We start from the raw sequence: 16,697 nt of genomic DNA on the forward strand, positions 1-16,697 counted from the left end.
TTGGAGCACAGCTGTGAAAATGTCAAGCAATGGAGGATCCACCACAACATGACATGACTCTGGAACAGGCATCTGTGTCTTCTCTGCTTCCTCATTGTCAACATATGTGTGTGCCATGCCCATCCTATCAGAAAACATAGTATAATAAATGTGGTGAATTGACCAACCTTTCTACCCAGCTTTCTCTCCCCAGGAAGGCCAGAAGAAGGGTATTTGCTGCAGCTGACATTACTCTGAGGGACTAGGTGTCCCTCAACTCCTAGGGATGTGGTAGTAGTGAGTCTGAAGCACATCATCTGTCCCCTGCCCTGCACCGGGCTCCTTTGCCCACTCCATCCCCATGGGAGCCAGAGACAGCACACCATGAACAGCAGAAACAGTGACTGAAACACCTTGCTTCAGGGTGTGGGACTTTCCATGCACAGGGTGTGGGGTCTGGCATGCAATGAGACTTGAGGTGTGTGATATGGGAAGGATTTCCTACTGTTGCTTCTAAATTAAGGAAGAGAATAATTTCCAGGGGTTGATTCTGAACAGTGAGGAGAAGATCTTGTCCTGAAGTGCCCTTTGTGAGTGAGAGCCTCTCCTAAACAACAAAGAAGTTGAAGTGAATGTGGCTTTCCCAGCCTCTGTGAGCATCTTGTTATCAGCCAGAGAAGTCTTTGAAGATTCTAATTAAAGTCTGACTTCACCTAAATAGATGTAGTCAAGAAAGATATGTAAGCATAGCATGAGCTATGTTCTTCATAAAGAGGAACTCAGCAAATATGTAACTGTTTTCTAGAATTGGCAAGGCTAGGCAAAGAATAGTAAGTAAAAGAAAGAAAGAAGGAAAGGAGGAAGGAAGAAAACAGAACAGAAAAAATGGAAAAAGCAGAGTGAGAAGAGGAACTTTCTTCTAAAATGGACAAGGTTTTATTTTATTCTACTCTCATCCCTTCCCTGTGTATCTATTACAGGTTCAATGTTGCTTTATCATTAAGCATTAAGTGTACCAAATCACCTTGCAAAAATCTTGAACCAAAAATGAGCCTCAATTTTGATTTTGCTACAGTCACTAGGAAATCCATTTATATCAGGGGCTAAAGATCGTAGTGGCTTTGCTTGGAAAACATTGCATCAGTAGCAAGAAGGTGATTATAACATGTTAGGCTGGGTTCTTAACTACTTAATTCAGTTTGGGTCTGGTGTAATTTTATTTTTCCACCAGTGGTGTGGAACCTAGAATAACCCTTTTAAATCTCCTGCACAGTTAATCCAACAGGCTGCTGTACAGGAATCAGAGCAAGGCTGGGCAGTTGCAGTCACTTTAAGATGTTTCTTAAAGAAAATAATTATATTTAAAAGGAATAATACTTTCTGAAGACTGTTTTTTTCTCTGCTCAGTCTAATGGAGCCCCTTGAGCTGAAGACATTATTGTATATGACAGTATGAAATTGCTATTTTCTTTTAAATCTGTTTCACTTTCTTACCCTTGCTGAAATGCTGAAGGCTGTAACACTGATATATCTGCTTCCCAGGGACAAATGCAAGCAACTAGGACTTTGAAACATTCTGTAAATATTTCACATTTAATACCCCTACATAATTTTTCTTCTTTTTGAAGTATATGTGCTGTAGCGTGCTCTGAGACAGAAACCCCCAAACTGGCCACTTAACAATGCTGTGGATCACAGGAATTTTTAACCATGTCCTCTCTGACCTGCACTATTGTGTTTAACAATAACAATAGAAGAGTTATCATATATATATATATATATATACATAGTCTTCAGACCCATTGCAAGCAACTGGGAGTCACTGCAAACAGCCACCACTGCTTTCCTTAAGAATGTTTTAGCATTTCCTCCATAAGCAACCCACCAGATCATTAGGACTGAAGTTTAGACCATCCCTGACGTATCTTAACACATCACTTCTTGGCCTAAAAGATTGACGTGAACCCCTAACATTATATATATTTATTTCTATTTAGAGAGATTTGTGAGTGATTAGAAGCTTCTTTTTACTTTCAGACATCAAAGGACTAGTTTTAGGGAATGAAATTAGTTGTATTACTGCAGACAGAATTTATTTCTCCTTAAGATATTTCATGTTTTTTAAAGAGACATTTGGCTAGAAAGAATGCTACTGTGCACATGGAGGAATGTTGCCTTCTTAAAATTAATTTGGTAATGCTTTGTACTCTCAAATGAAACAATACAATACTAGAAGTTCAGGAAGAACTTGATAGGAGAAGTACAGCCTGATATATGCAGAGTTAACCTTTGTGTCAGGAAGGCCCTGAAGAACTTAGTCTGTGCTCCAACTCCTACAGCCAGAAATATAAACTGTTGTTCTGTTAGATGCTAGTATCTCCTTTCTGAAAAGTCAAAATGTGCTTGCAAGTGCAGTGAACAACCTTAGTGCTTACTTCCAAGCTAGAAAAAGTGTGTTATCGTGAGAGAGAAGGTTGTCTGTTTAGCTTGTTAAAAAGAAGATAAATTGATGTCTCTTTGCACCAGCAGGTAAGATATGAGTGTCTTAAAAGAGAGAAAATAGAATGTACCAAAGGGCTATTCAACAAAACAGAGAAGCGTGACAAGTACTAGAGCCTGGAAGTTGGATTTGGGCACATTGGATACGATGCATCTCCCAGCAGCAAGGATGATTAATGGCTGGAACAAACCCCATGAGGTGCTTTATTCTCTGTCTCTTGCCATCTTGAGTTCAAGCTGTTATGAAAGATGGGACTTCGCCAAATATAAGTCACTGAATTACTCTAAAGACCAGCTGAATTAAATTCTACAGTTTGCATTAAATAAGCCAGAACAAATCTGCTGCTCATTCTCCCTCATACAGATGGGTTTTTCCATTGCTCCCTCTTCACAGTGGCACTTGTGTCCATGCCTGCAGCAGAGTATTTTATATTATGTCTCCTTAGCAGATGAAGCTTACTTAGTTCACTGTAAATCAAAAGTAATAGAGAGAAGGAGCTGTAATCTTTTCATACTGCCTTCTCACAAGACAATGTCAGATTAAGGTCAATAACTGCATGGAAATCCAGTATAGGCTTGGGACTTCAAAACACCCTTACTCATGCTGAACTGCTCATGTCTTGGGATGACAACGCTGTCCAAGATGTAAAATGCTGCCAGCAGCATACCCTGGCAGCAAAGAGGTCTACCAGACTGACCCCTTGGCTCAGCATCATGCTCAGTGAGGTTTGCAGAGCTCCCTGCTGCCACGGCATCCTTGCTAGCAACAGGCAAAGTGGCCAATGCAGCCCCACCATGGCAGAGAGCACAGCATCAACGGGCCCAGAACAACTGGGCACTGTGCCCTGGGGCCAGGGCTGAGCAGGCAGAGCCCCTGCAAGGGAAAACCCACAGCCTGGCAGCATGCCCCAGCTTCAGAGCAGTGCCTCCAGACACTGGTGATTTGTCACACTAAGCAGTTTACATCCATCTGCCACAACCATGTTAGGTGAAGCAATTTTGCCTTTCTGTTGAATTCCCATATTTGGATAGATGCTGTTGGGAGGCAAAGGACACATTTTTCAAGCCTCATGGTCTAAATTTGTAAATGAAGACTCGAAGGTGCCTTTGATGGAATTTTGACATTTTGGAAAACAGGTCAATTATCTAGGTGCCTATTTCTGTGCAGGTGTTTCTAACTTTAGTCAGAAAGCAAGAAAGTACTATCTTCCCTTTTTGAAATGTAGAGGTAATGTAATTCAGGAGATCCTTCACTTACAGAGCTGTACTCCTCCATAATCTTTGTCTATAATCATCTTTGAATTTTTGATTTCTCATTTGATAGGCCTCCAGGGTCAGATCTGAAAAAACTTCCTTGGGGTATATGCCTTGGCAACAGTACTTTCTTTGTGTCAGATGTACTTCAAACTGTTTATGGTTTGGTTTTCTTTTTCATCTGGTAACATCTAAATGCACTTTTACAACGTGAAGACAATGTAGGGACAAACTCTGCACTTAGAAAAACTGCATTTGGGAAAGTTTGTCTGGGAGGTGTTGACCCTGAAGGTGGTTACAAGGTAAAATATGCTGTATTTAGGATCTGTTTAAGTGAATAAATTCCACAGCACCTTGCTGGATGACATTGAGTAAGGACACTCTTACACATTTCTTTACTGACCAGTGAGGGTCATTAACAACAGGATGTAGCTGCTATTGTGTCAGCCTGGCTGTACTGGCCAGGAGATAGTCCAATTTTTCCATTCCCTGGTACTGTACAAAATTGCACTCATGGGAGAGAGAGCCAAAGATACAAAATACTGATGATTATTGTACCAGGGTCTGGTAGTGCCACTTGCTTTCCAGCAAGCTTTAATATTAATCACATGGTGATGTAACCTTCCCCTGCTGTTTTGAGCTGTGCCAACTGTTACATGTACACAAAAAATTGGTCCTGCTTCAAATCAATGCACAAATCCCAGCACATACTGAAACACAGTAACATACAAAGGAATATAATGACCAATCAGAGAGGGGGAAGATGTGGAAAACAGGGTAAAAATGTAAGGATTGTGGTTAACATAGCAAACAGAGGTCACACCCCAGCAAGTGCATTATCCATATTCTAGTACTTGACAAGCCCCACAAATGTAGTGAATTTAGAAAGGTCTGAAGGAAGCGCCTTGGTGATTTTGGCTGGGTGTATTCCCACAATAAAGGAGTGGCATGTGATAAAGGTGAAGGTGTCTGACTGAGAGAAAATAGCAATAAAAAAAAAAGCACAACCTGGTATTAAGGTTGATCTCACAGAGAAGAGTTAAGGCTCTACTGTTTCAAAGTGTAATTATCGAGTATTCCTGTGCTGGCAGATGTGGTATTGAGCACAGATGTCACAGAGAGCTGTCCAGGAGGTGAAACAAAAAAGAATTTCACCTGGATAAGTTTAGCCGCCTGAAAAGGACATGCTTTAAAATGTAACCCAGGTAGCTCTATTCCTTCAGTGTACATCTATTTCCTAATATGCCTCCCATGGCTATTTCCTTCTTTGCCCAGTTGGGCAGGGCTAAGCTGTGACACCTGTAAATTGAAACCCACTTCCTTCACTGAGTTTGTGACATTTAGTTTAACACAGATGGAGATGTAAATGAGGTGACCAATACAGTTGTGCCATACCTGATAGAAAAATAGCATAATTGGCTAAAGAAATGGAGGACTGGGAGGTGTGGCCTATGCCAAAATCAACAGACTAAAGCTCTGAGGAAAATGAGGGATAGCAGAATTATCCTCAAAGGAGGATTCATCTCACTTCTCTGTAGCCTTCTAAAATAATGGTTTAATCCTCTCACCAGATATGTGTCAATTGCTGTCTGCATTACCTATAGAGGAGTCTATGCTTACCCTCTCGTTGTAAGTTTTAGACCATTCAGGTTAGCTAATATAAATCCCACTCCAGGTTTCTACACAGGAGTTCCCTGGTGCTTTCTGTTACTTTTCATTTGTACACACAAACTCCACTTCTATTCCATACTTGTTCAGGATGAAGGCTTCAAAAATGCAGAAGTGTTACTATAGGAAACTTGTAGAGGGGAAGATTGACTTTTCTTTCTTTTTTTTTTTTTTCTTTAGTTTCACAGGTTTATATTAATGTTTTCACTTAGAAGATTTCTGAAGTATTTTTTTTAAGGCTGAAGTTCTCCACATACAGAACTCACGCATATTGAGTTAAAAGTACTGCAATTGCTGGACCAAATAAATGAATATCCATTACATTTTCAGTTCATTGGATATTTCTACATGAAAATCCTTTCGGTGCTTTTGGACTTGTTCTAAAAAAGTGAAATAAAACCAAAAAAGCCAAAAGCATGCTGACCCACTTTGCTCCCAAACGAAACTTTTCTAACAAAAACTGCTCAGATGTGGCCAAATGACTTCTGCTAATAAGTGAAATGTACATAGGAGTTATATTCATCATCTGAAAGATTAAAATTAATGCTCTTTTAATTTTCTATACAATGTATGCTTTGAAAGGTGTTATTTTTTCAGTCAAGTAATTACAGGGTGGAGAGAATGTGAGGCCAATGGCAGGAGGTTAATTACATGACCAAACACCCACTACATCTTGCTCAAAGAACCCTGAAATGATTACACATTGTTGTAACTAATAGCCTAGTCTGGACTGCTGGTTGGAGGGCTACCCTCAGCTTAAAATAAATGCATAACTTCTACTTAAAAATCTTTACTATTTTGAAAAATAATGTTGTATGCCACAGAGAGACTAGCTAAATTTCTGGAGACAAGAGATGTCAGTTTATTTATTTGGTCCACTTGAGAGTTTTACATAGACTCTATTTCTTATGGCCAGCCAATTTCTCGTCTTTCACAACACAGCAGTTGGCAAGAAAATACTTTAGAGTAGAGATCTGTAATTAAAAATAAAAACTATCAGAAAGCTTTTTTCATACCTGCAGCTTTAACTAATACTTTGCTTTAACTGATTTCATTTTAGATTACATTGGAAAAGGCCAGGAGATACCACCTGATAATCTAATATTAGTGTATACCAGTCATTAAATCTCTCCTCTGTACTTCTGCTTTGAAAAAATCATTCCCTGGATGTAAAGAGTTTTCAAGAAAAACAGTCAGTATTTATCTGAAAATGAATCCAGCAGATATTACAGTATTAGGATAACACCTCTTACTAGGACCCACCTCTCTTCCCATGTGCTTCTGATTTCCAGGAGCTGTTCACCTGAGGACAAACACACATCTTGCTGAAGTCAACCTGAACGCCCATGTGCTACAAGACAGTCAGACTCTCATCCACCTTGCTGAACATGGATCACAGCACAGCTCAGCAAGGACAGGACAAAGGCTGTCTGTGCTCTGAACCCACAAGCACAGGTATGACACAGACTGAGCACCCCATCCGACAGAGGACCCTGCCTTGAAGCCAGCTGCACAAGAGGAGCTTTCTCTACTGCTAAATGGTCCCCTGGGCCATTTCAGCATCCAGATCTCCTCCTTTATGCCCAGCTATCTGTAAATTAAGTGGTTAGCAAAGTCTGGCTGTGAAATTGATAGCTCATAGACAACTCCTGGGCATGGACTAGGAAAGAGCATGTGCCAGTGACCTCTCCAGCAGGCAATCTGCATGCAGCCACTCTATTTTAGAGCTAAAACAATTTTAAACCATGGAGGTGGTCAAGCTAGGTCACCTGGCTGTAGGGCTAGAGAAAGGTCCTTACATTGCCTATTTCATTAGTACAAATATAACTCTAGATATTTTGATCCAGGAAGTATTTACTAATAAATTACTTTGAAGTATTTATACATAATAAAAATTAAGCATCTTCCTTAAGGAAACTTTCTTGACAGTTTTCATCCGTACAGAAACCAAAAAGTAAGATATATTTATTAAACGGCAGCACAGAGCTGCCATTTTATACAGTTCTGTGCTTCCCCCTCCCTAAAAATAGAACGAGGATAATTGAACTGAAAAACCTAAAGATTTCCAAAACCCAGTTACATAACTTGCCACACTTCCTCTGTTTTCCCCTCTTACTTGTATCTCAAAGAGGTCAAGGTTATTAAATATAGGCTTCTGCATTAATACAGTAAGAAAAGCAGGAACTAAGTACATAGTAAAGATTTTTCATGCATGTGAATTTGCTCACGTAGCCTGTGTATACTACTGTTTACCAATTCGGGTGTGAAATTGATACTTTGATGTACAAAGTGTGTGCAATTCTTCTGGGTGGGATAATGGTGCATTAAAAAACTTATCTCGTCTCCCTGATTTATGTGTGCTTACAGTGTCCAAAGCTGAAAACTTTATTCTGGATAATTTCTTTTCCTCAGTGGGTGTGTCATCTATGTAGAGACTGCAGTTTGATGACCCAGGTTTGTTAATGTTGCTCTAACATAAGGTTTTGCACTGCATTATGCCAAATTACAGCTCTGGTACCTCTGATCTCAAAACAGATGCACGCATGGGAAGCCATGAGAAGGGTTACTTTAATAATTTTGGTCTTACATATGAATTTATAACTTTCAGTAGTGCACCGACTTACACAGCATGGCACTATACATCAGATGCATGCAGCCTCGGAAAATTAATGCTGCATTCTGGCAACCATATGGGCAGCTGGCGAGCGGCCAGGAGACCAGCAGAGCATGACCCTACCTTCATGCAAGCCTTCCCGATGCAGGAGAACTGTTTGCATGGACTGCACTAGCCAACGAGCAGAAGGGATCCTGTACGTGGTTGCTGCTCATAACCATCAGATCCCACAGGGACCAACATATGCCAATGTGATTAATGAGAGGAGGTGCACAGACAGCAGACAGACCCTTGTGGCAGGTAATCACATGGGCACTTGTGACTTTGTGATGTCCAGGGAATGAAGAGGATTGTAAAGCCTTCCTTGTATATCTATGTTTCTTCTTTATGATCCTATCTTCTAGCTGGTGCTCTCACCCGTGACAAAATTGCAAGCTCTACAGGGAAGGGCATTTATCTTATTTGTTCTGTAAAATGCATATTAAACATCGAGTGCTGAACAAACAATCAGAATAATAGCTTACAGCACCTTAGTTATCTTTAGCATCTTGGAAAAGAACACTGCTTAGCAAGAAAAGAAATTTTTAAAAAAATTACCATCACTTGCAAGGAAAGCAGTTTTTGTTTCCCATTCTTTTGCTTCACTTACTCTATTATTTCTTATCAAGCATGTGATCTTCGAAGGACTTAAATCTAACTCTTCCACCAGCTTCAGTGGGCATACCTGCAGGAATGATAGTCTGAATTGGAAACTCCTCAAATAGGATTGTCTTCTCACTGTGTAAATGATAAAAATCTCACAAAGAATAGAGAGGAGAATTTAATTTAATGGTTACAAGTAACTTTATGCATTACCTTAAACAAAAGATGCCTTGATGATAGTCAAACACACAATCCTGTTTATAATACTTTTTATACATATAATGCTTTCCATTAATAAATATCTCTATTTTTTTTTACAATTGTTCACAGGAATCATGTCACTCTCCAGGCTTTACAGCAGCTGTTTTACTTCTCATTGCAATGGCCCTATGAAAAAACATAGGGACTGCAAGTGAAACAGCACACATTTTCTACAGAAAACTAGCTGGTATACTGTAATTTAATGCTTTAGTTCCCTGCACACTTGCTTTTCCAAGGAAATCACAGCTTATGTTTTGTCTTCCGCAGTACAGTCCCTATATGCTGGTCCTGCTGGTTCACTCAGACATCTAAATTTTTATCTACACAAGTATTTTTCTTAAATCCTGATTCTGTACTAAAGATGCTGTCATTTGACTGTTGATGGCAACTTGTTCATCAAATACAAGCAGGCCTGGTTTCTTCCAATGCTGCTTCAGCAGTGACCAGATCATGGCAGAATTATTCATCAGCATAGTTGCTGCTGATATCTGACCATCAGTAGCATTTCCACTGCTCCCGCTAAACAGAAATACATTGTAGTCACTCGGGATTTCTGAGAAGTCACATCTAAACATTATTAGCCTACTCCAATTCTGCTTCGTTTGAGGGATTTGTTTGTGTCTACGCTGGAATCGAGTGTGAATCCAGCACAGTGATTTCATTCCTGGTGCTCCCTGGCATTTGAAAACCCAGGCATGCCAGCAATGCTAAATCAACTCAGTAGCCAGTTTTCCCAGAGCAACCACCTCTTTTCCCCAGGAAAACCAATTTTATCTATGTAGCTGGAAACAGCAAAACGTTGATCTATGCACACTCTGTACCTAAGTCTCCTTTCTAATCCTGAAGCAATACAGCCAATGTTTCTCACCCTGCAAATTGAACCACCCATTTCACCAATATGCAGACAGCACCAAGCATACAAACCAGCACAACATTCTGCAAATCTCATCTGTGAGAGAGCATGGAGATATCTGCCTTGGGTAGTGAGCTATCACATCACAGATGTGATACTTGGTTTCTGGGAGGCATTGCAAAATATCCAATGCTATCTGGCAGCACACTCTGGTTTTGGGAAAAAAAAATCATGCTATTTTCCCCCTTCCTTTTATGTAAGAAGGTTATGTCTTATTTTTTCTTTTCTCTACACTTTACATCTACAAGGAATACAGTATAGCTTTAGTATGATGGCACTACAAGAACTTGAGGTTTTGTGTGTCTCCCCTGACTCTTGCTAAGTTCTCCAAGGGCTAAGATAGGCTTTCAACACCTCCCAAAGCCTGGGACCCAAGAAATAGAATCCCTTCTACTATTAGAACTGGGAAGTCTGAATATGGCACAGTTACATATGTAGGGCAAAAGTATAACTGACCTTCACCTGTAAAACCAGAACTTCTGGTAGTTATACAGGTGCTGTACTACTGGATAAAAACAAAAATTTAATTGCTTAATGTAGACAAAGCCTCTGAGGAATCTCCTTCTTTAAATAACCCAGCCAAATCAAAACTTCATCAGCAAAACTCACTCCTCTGAACTCCCTCAGCAAAGAGGAACTTGAAATACTTTGCCAGGTATGCTAAAAGGAAACAGTAGTTCCCCCTTTTTAAGAACTCGAAGAAACCAGAAAAGATACACACTTGGACAACAGAGTTCATACAGGATTGTTCAAGCACTAAGTTTCAGAGGATGCCCAAAGCACAACAAATAAGACCGCTGAACTATCAGACTATCAGGATGCATTACTTCAGCGGGTTAAGAAACAAAGCCAAACCGCCAGAGCTGGACTGAATTCCAACGTCTACACAATGGGCGATGCCTCGTAGGGCCAACTAACACGTTTTGTGAGAAACCGCAGAAAAACGACGTGCCTAAAATGCATTAAAACGTATCTGATGCTTTAACTTTTTATCAGGTTTATCTCAAGCTGCGGAAATTTCTGTCAATGCAGCCTTTTTAGACAATTCCTTACACGCGGCGCTCCCAAGGCACTCCAAAACCATTAACAAACGCAGCAGCGACTTGGGCAGCAGCGGAACGTCGCTCCCCTGGGTGTGCCAGGAGAGGCCGAGGCACCGCGGCGACCCGGGGGCCGCGGGGCGAGGGGGCGGCCTTGACTGGAGCCACCCCCCAGGCCGTGAGCCCTGACCTCCGCCCGCGGACAGGGGAGGGTCGGGCAGCGGCGACATTCCGCCCGCCCGCCTAACCGCGGGGAAGCTACGGCGGTGCCGCGCCGGGATCCGCCCGCAGGGTCTTTGTTCCCGCGGCCGTGGCGGCTCTTTGTTGGTGCCACAGCCCGATCGCGGGCCCAGCGCTAAGGCGGCGCCCAGGGCTCCCGCCGCTTCTCCCGCGGGGCCTCCTGCCGGCACCGCGCTCCCCGCCGGGCCGCGCTGACTCCGCCGCCGCGTGTCCCCGGCCGCCGGGCGGGGACTCCCGCTGCACCTGGCCGCGCCTCGCCTCGCCCCGCCCCGCCCCGGCCACCGCCGGGCCCCGGCCGCCCCCCCCCACTCCGGCGGGAGCAGGGGAGCGAGAGGGAAGGCGGGACACGGAGGGCACTCTCCAGAGGCGCGCGCCGGCGGGAGGCGACGGCCGCCGGGAGCGCGCGCAGGCGCGCACACGCCCGGGAAGGGGAGGAGGAGGGCGGGCGGCCGAGCGGGGGCGCGCACGGCCGGTGTGTGAGGGAGAGAGCGAGGGGAGGGCGATCCCGGGGCGGAGAAAGGCGGCGGCAGCGGCGGCTTCGCTCGGCTCAGGGCAGGCGAGCGGCCACAGACGCTGCCGAGCCGGGAGATACGGCGGGCGCTGCCGACTCGGGGCATCCTTCCTCTTCCTCCCCGCCCCCTGCCCGCCCTTCCCCCTTTTCTTTCTCTCCTTCCCCACTATCCGCCGGGGCCGATCGCTGTCGGCGGCACGATCCCGGGGCGTTTCCGCGGCTCCCGAGCCGGCAGCGGCCGCGGGGAGAGCCGGTCCCTCCCCTGCCCGGCCGAGACTGAGGGACCCCCCGCTCCGTCCGGGGCTCAGCTGAGAGGGCCTGGCCCCGGCCCCGGCTCGGCTCCCCGGCGGCGGGCTCGGCGAGGATGTCGGGCGGCGGCGGCAGCCGGGAGGAGGAGCGGCGCAAACTCGCCGACATCATCAACCACTGGAACGCGAACCGGCTGGACCTGTTCGAGATCAGCGACCCCACCGAGGTGAGCGACCCCGGCGAGGGCCTCCCGCCCGGCCGGCCCGGTGAGACGCCGCGCCCGGGCCAGGCCGCACCCCGCGGCAGCCGGGCTCCCGCGCCGCCCGTCGCCCCGGCCGGCGGCTCGGACACGGGCTCTCCTGCGCTGTCCGCGGCCGGTGCTCCCCTCCTCGGTGGGCAGCGAGGGCCCCTCGCGCTGCCCGGGTGAAGGCAGGTTGCAGCGGCCGGGGAGAGGAAGGGAGCGTAGGGCCGGAGCCCTCCCCTCCTCCCTCTGTTCCCTCCCGCAGGCACATGCCGGCCTGACCCCGCCGGACAGGCGGCTCCGAGGCAGGGGAGAAACCCGCTGGGAGATGGAGGTGGCGAAAGGGGGCGAGCAAGGGCGAGAATACAGGAGCTGCCCTCGTCCCGAGCCCGACACCGGGTTCCTCCGTGGTTTTTTTTTTTTTTTTTTTTTTTTGTCTGTCTGTGACTTAAACAGTACATACATAAACCAGGCGGCTGGTGGAGGAGGATTGAGAAGCCCGGTGGTAGGCGCTTTTTTTGTTGCTAGCTTGTTTGTTTCTTTAAATATTCGTCTTTGTGCAGAAGGCGCTTCTTACAAAGCAACCTGCCGCTTAAAGTCCGGCGGCTCTCCGGGTTGCTGGTGCAATCCCCGGAATGGCTTTCCCAGGGCGTGACGGACGGAGCGCCTTGGCTCTCCGAGCCTGCAGGCTGCTAGCCTACCGCCTAAAGTAAATACCAGGAGCAGGTTCGTAGACCCGAGTTCACATGTTGTACTGGAAAAACACAGCGGGTAATTTCTGCCTAATGAAGTGGGTGTTTCTGATGGCCTAGAGAGGCTGGGTTTTGTCCTTTTTAAAAAAAAAAAAAAATGTAATAGTCAAACCACACCCTCCCGCTGCCCCTTGTCATGTTCCCTTTGGCTGGTTCGTGCTGCGCGTCTGGTTTGAAAGCGTCGAGGGGGGGGTAGGGGGAGGGCTGGGGACGCAGGTTACAGCCCTGTTTGTGTGTGACAGCGGGCTCCCTGCTTAGAGGGTGGAGGCTGATCATGTGCGTGTTCCCGGGGAAAAGGAGGAAATTCACACTTGCTCTTGGCCTGGCCCTGGTTGTTTATTAACAGAAGCCTCTGAGAAATCACGTTGGCTTGGTCTTGGAGCTGGCTCCTCTTCTGCTCCTAGGTGCTGACTGCTAGCAGAGCTACAAAAAAGTGTTGAAAGCAATTCTAAGATTAGGAACTACGACACCTTTGGGTATTTTCAGTTCTGCTCATTGCAGACAGTTTCTTGAACACAAAGATGAAGGTTTTCTCTGATTATTCCCTACATCTTCCAAGATTTTTCGTAATTAGAGGGCCTTGATTGCTTTGCTTAGGTTTTGACAACGTCATTGTTGGTTGACAGTTACTGTCTCAAAAAAGTGGGCTGAAGCCAATGTCAAGAAGCTTTCATGATTGTGTTTGAGAACATAGCACAGTCTTTTTGGAATTGCAGGTTGACTGCTAACTGCCTGTGGCTGAACTTTTTGCTTTATTGATGTGTTTGTCCATTCCCAGTACATTCTAACTCCAACCTGTCTTCTTTGTGTTTATGGCAGACTGTGCTTCTGTGGCTTTGTGAGTAAGTAGTTTAACAAATCATACTTTCTTTAGGTCAGCCATGCATATTTATTATCATAGTTAAATAGAGTTTGCACAAAAGTCACCAACTTTGTTATAGATATTATTGAAAAAAAATGCTTGCAATCACTCCACACTTCTGCAGTTAAGCCTCCTGTATAGGAGCATACTCACCACTGTCAGTGATGACATTTCAGTTGAACTGCTGAATGTAAAAAATGAAGTGCATGCATAATATCTTTGAATGTATAAGCTCTTTAGCCTACTAGTTCTAAAAGCATTTGATGAGACTGCAGGTGAGTTTACATCAAACCGGCACCGGGTAACAATTTTATAGATGAAGTATGTTTTCCTTCCAGATAATTACACTTACGAATGCTCACATTTATTTTCACTCTTACCCTGAGCTGACACAAATTTGGCGATATTTTCAACCTAGGTCATGGTGTGATTCACATTTGTACTGTTTATCAGCTTAAATGAAAGCCCTTTTACTAGACTGCTTGAGAACTGACAATCATCTGTTGTTTCCCTGTTTTTCTAGTCTCAGCTTGATCATAAGGCATATCTTGCTTTTTGTAGGGACTGCAGCAAGTCTGGCATCTGTGAAGATGCAGTAACCTGGATATGACTTTTGACTGCATGTGCCTGACCTGAGTCAAACTGAATAATTTTAAGCTGTCCAGGCATAGTTGTTGGCCTGCTGGGTTAATTTTGTAGCCCAAACTGCAGACTGTCATCCAGGAGCTGCTGGTTGGATGTATCAGTAGAGTTGATGCCTTGTTGTGATTCTTCAGGCATTTCCTCAGTGAGAGTAACCTGGTTTAAGTGAGTTGTCTTGTAACTTTCCTGTATAAGAGAGTAGGATTTTCCAGAGGGCTAATCACAGTCTTAGTGGGGTTCAGAGATTTTGGTAAAGTGAAATCTAATGTAAATTTACTAGGGTTCTGACAGTATAGATTATGCAGTGACAGTGAAAGGAATTCAATGTGAGCAACTGATGTACCTTGATATTAGTTTGATAGGTCTAATTCTTTGGTGAGATAGTTGTTCCAACTCCATTAGATCCTCTTTGCTTTACTGCAGTGTGTAAAATGTGACTTTGTTTTGAAGGTTGGATGGTATTTTGAAAATAATTCAAATGTGTGGGGTTTTATTCGGAGAAGTGGTTCATGAAATTAATCTGTTTGAATTCCTGTTAATATTTTATTGAGTAGACTAGTCTTAAGGGGTTAGAGATGTACTTGTTTACTTGCCTCTTGTGAGACCTCGGAACAAATTGTTAAGGTATGTAAGACATTGAAGAGCAGAAGCCTTGGATAGGGCATGCTAAGTTCTGTTACTAACTTTTTCTTAACTTCTCTTTGACTCTAGTAGTTAGCTAAGTCATTCAGGGCTGCATTACCCCAGCAAAACAAAAATGAAAACTTTCTGTTGCATCCTCAAAGTTGAGTATTCCTCTGTCTGTATCATGTGAAAAGCTGAAAGACTTCTTGGGAGTGAGGATTTCATATCTTCACTGGCTTTCACTGAAGTAATTTGTGGACTCCTGCTTGAGAGCAAAGTGGTAATTTTAAATTTATTAGATATTTACAAATTTGAACCATTGTTGCTGTTCTGACAAACCTGTTAATTTGCACTATTTTACTCTGAAAATTTAAAATTCTTTTTATTCAGAAAGTAGCTCAGAGAAGCTCTGTGGCTTGAGAAACTTATAATTGAACAAAACCAAAACTCTGCATTAACTAGCAGAAGTTTAAATGATAGTGTTTCAGAACTGCTGCTGGGTACAGACCTTTGCTAAAGATGTCTGTAGTATTGGTCATCATTTAAATTTGATTAGGCTTTACTGTCTCTAACTTATGTGGGGCAGCTACTCTGGCAAGTCTGAAAAAAATACTGGACTTTTTGGGGAAAGGTGGAGTGAATTGGTTTTTGTTTGTAGATGAATTAACAGATTCAAAATGAAGCAGAATGTTAACCCTTTTCTTCTATTGTTTCCCCTTGCCCTTGTTCCAAGTGTTGTGGATGCTTTTCCTTTTATTGTTTTAAATTTTTTTTTGGTCAGGCATAGAAACACAGTAAAGAGATTTAGAAAAGACTTAGACCTTTTGCAGTAGGAGATAAAATGATGGTTTGATCTTGGTTTAAGTCTAGGAATGTGAGTTTCATTTAATTCTTTTGAGACAGACACTTTGTAGAGCAAGTGGGATTTTTTTATAACATTTGCCCAGGGGCTGGGGGATTGTTGTCAGAAACACTGATCTGTTGCAGTTTTGTTTTTTGATGGAGAATGTTTTTCTAGACTGATATACCTCTGTGTCAGCAAAAGTAAAAAGGTCTAATCGGAAAGCTTAGAGAAATAATTTAGTTTGCATTAAAGAATAACTCCTGAAAGTGTGAGTTTTAAATGGCCGTAATTTAAAAAAAAAGAAGGAATTTCCAAAGTGTTCATGCTATTTGATTATTTATGTGTGAAAAAACTTACTCTTAGCAACAAGGTATTAGAAATAACCCATCAGAATGTGGGCGGGGCTTTTTTTTTCCCGGGTTGCTTTCTTTTGGTTTTTTTTTAATACTGATTTTCCATGTGTTGTTTTATGTATGTTTGGTGTATTGAGTATGTTTTGTATTGTTTTCTTTGGCTTTAAATACAAGTAAGCAATCTATTAACAGAAGATATTGCACAGTACACTATATGGCAGGATATTTTAGTCTTCTTCTGAACTTTTTGGGTTCAGATTTTTCGGAACTGTTTCTAGTTCATTAAGTGTCACAGGGAAGACATAAGCTTTACAACCTTTTAATGGTAGTTATGCAAGCTTGTTATTTAAATCTAGTTAAAGCAACAAGAAATGGGAATTTTTAGGTTTTAACCCCCATGCTGTTTATCTGCATGGTTGCTCACCCGCAAAAAGATCTCACCCTTTTAAAAATCTGGCTCTGAGGCTTTTTCAAGACCTGTTTTTAAAATTGGTAATCTATTGTCTTAT

General features: G+C 43.4%; 2 protein-coding genes across 20 annotated transcripts in view; one reads left to right on the forward strand and one right to left on the reverse strand.

Annotated features, from left to right (window-relative positions):
- The window catches only part of DACT2 (dishevelled binding antagonist of beta catenin 2), a 420,082-nt gene that overhangs the window by 28,624 nt on the left and 374,761 nt on the right, over positions 1 to 16,697 (reverse strand). The gene's annotated exons all lie outside the window — the stretch shown is intronic.
- The window catches only part of AFDN (afadin, adherens junction formation factor), a 115,844-nt gene continuing 111,089 nt past the window's right edge, over positions 11,943 to 16,697 (forward strand). For 15 of the 19 annotated variants that reach the window (XR_007777170.1, XM_030236321.2, XM_030236327.2 and 12 more), the window contains exon 1: positions 11,944 to 12,096. Coding sequence is in view for 18 of the 19 variants with exons in the window: in XM_030236321.2 (XP_030092181.2) it covers positions 11,986 to 12,096 (111 nt within the window). In the remaining variant the exon portion in view is untranslated. Of the gene's footprint in view, positions 12,097 to 16,697 lie in introns of all 19 variants that reach the window. The other 4 variants (XM_030236322.2, XM_030236329.2, XM_030236324.2 and 1 more) reach the window with 1 other exon arrangement.

Source organism: Serinus canaria, chromosome 3 (assembly GCF_022539315.1).
Source record: "Serinus canaria isolate serCan28SL12 chromosome 3, serCan2020, whole genome shotgun sequence".
NCBI classification, from domain to species: domain Eukaryota; kingdom Metazoa; phylum Chordata; class Aves; order Passeriformes; family Fringillidae; genus Serinus; species Serinus canaria.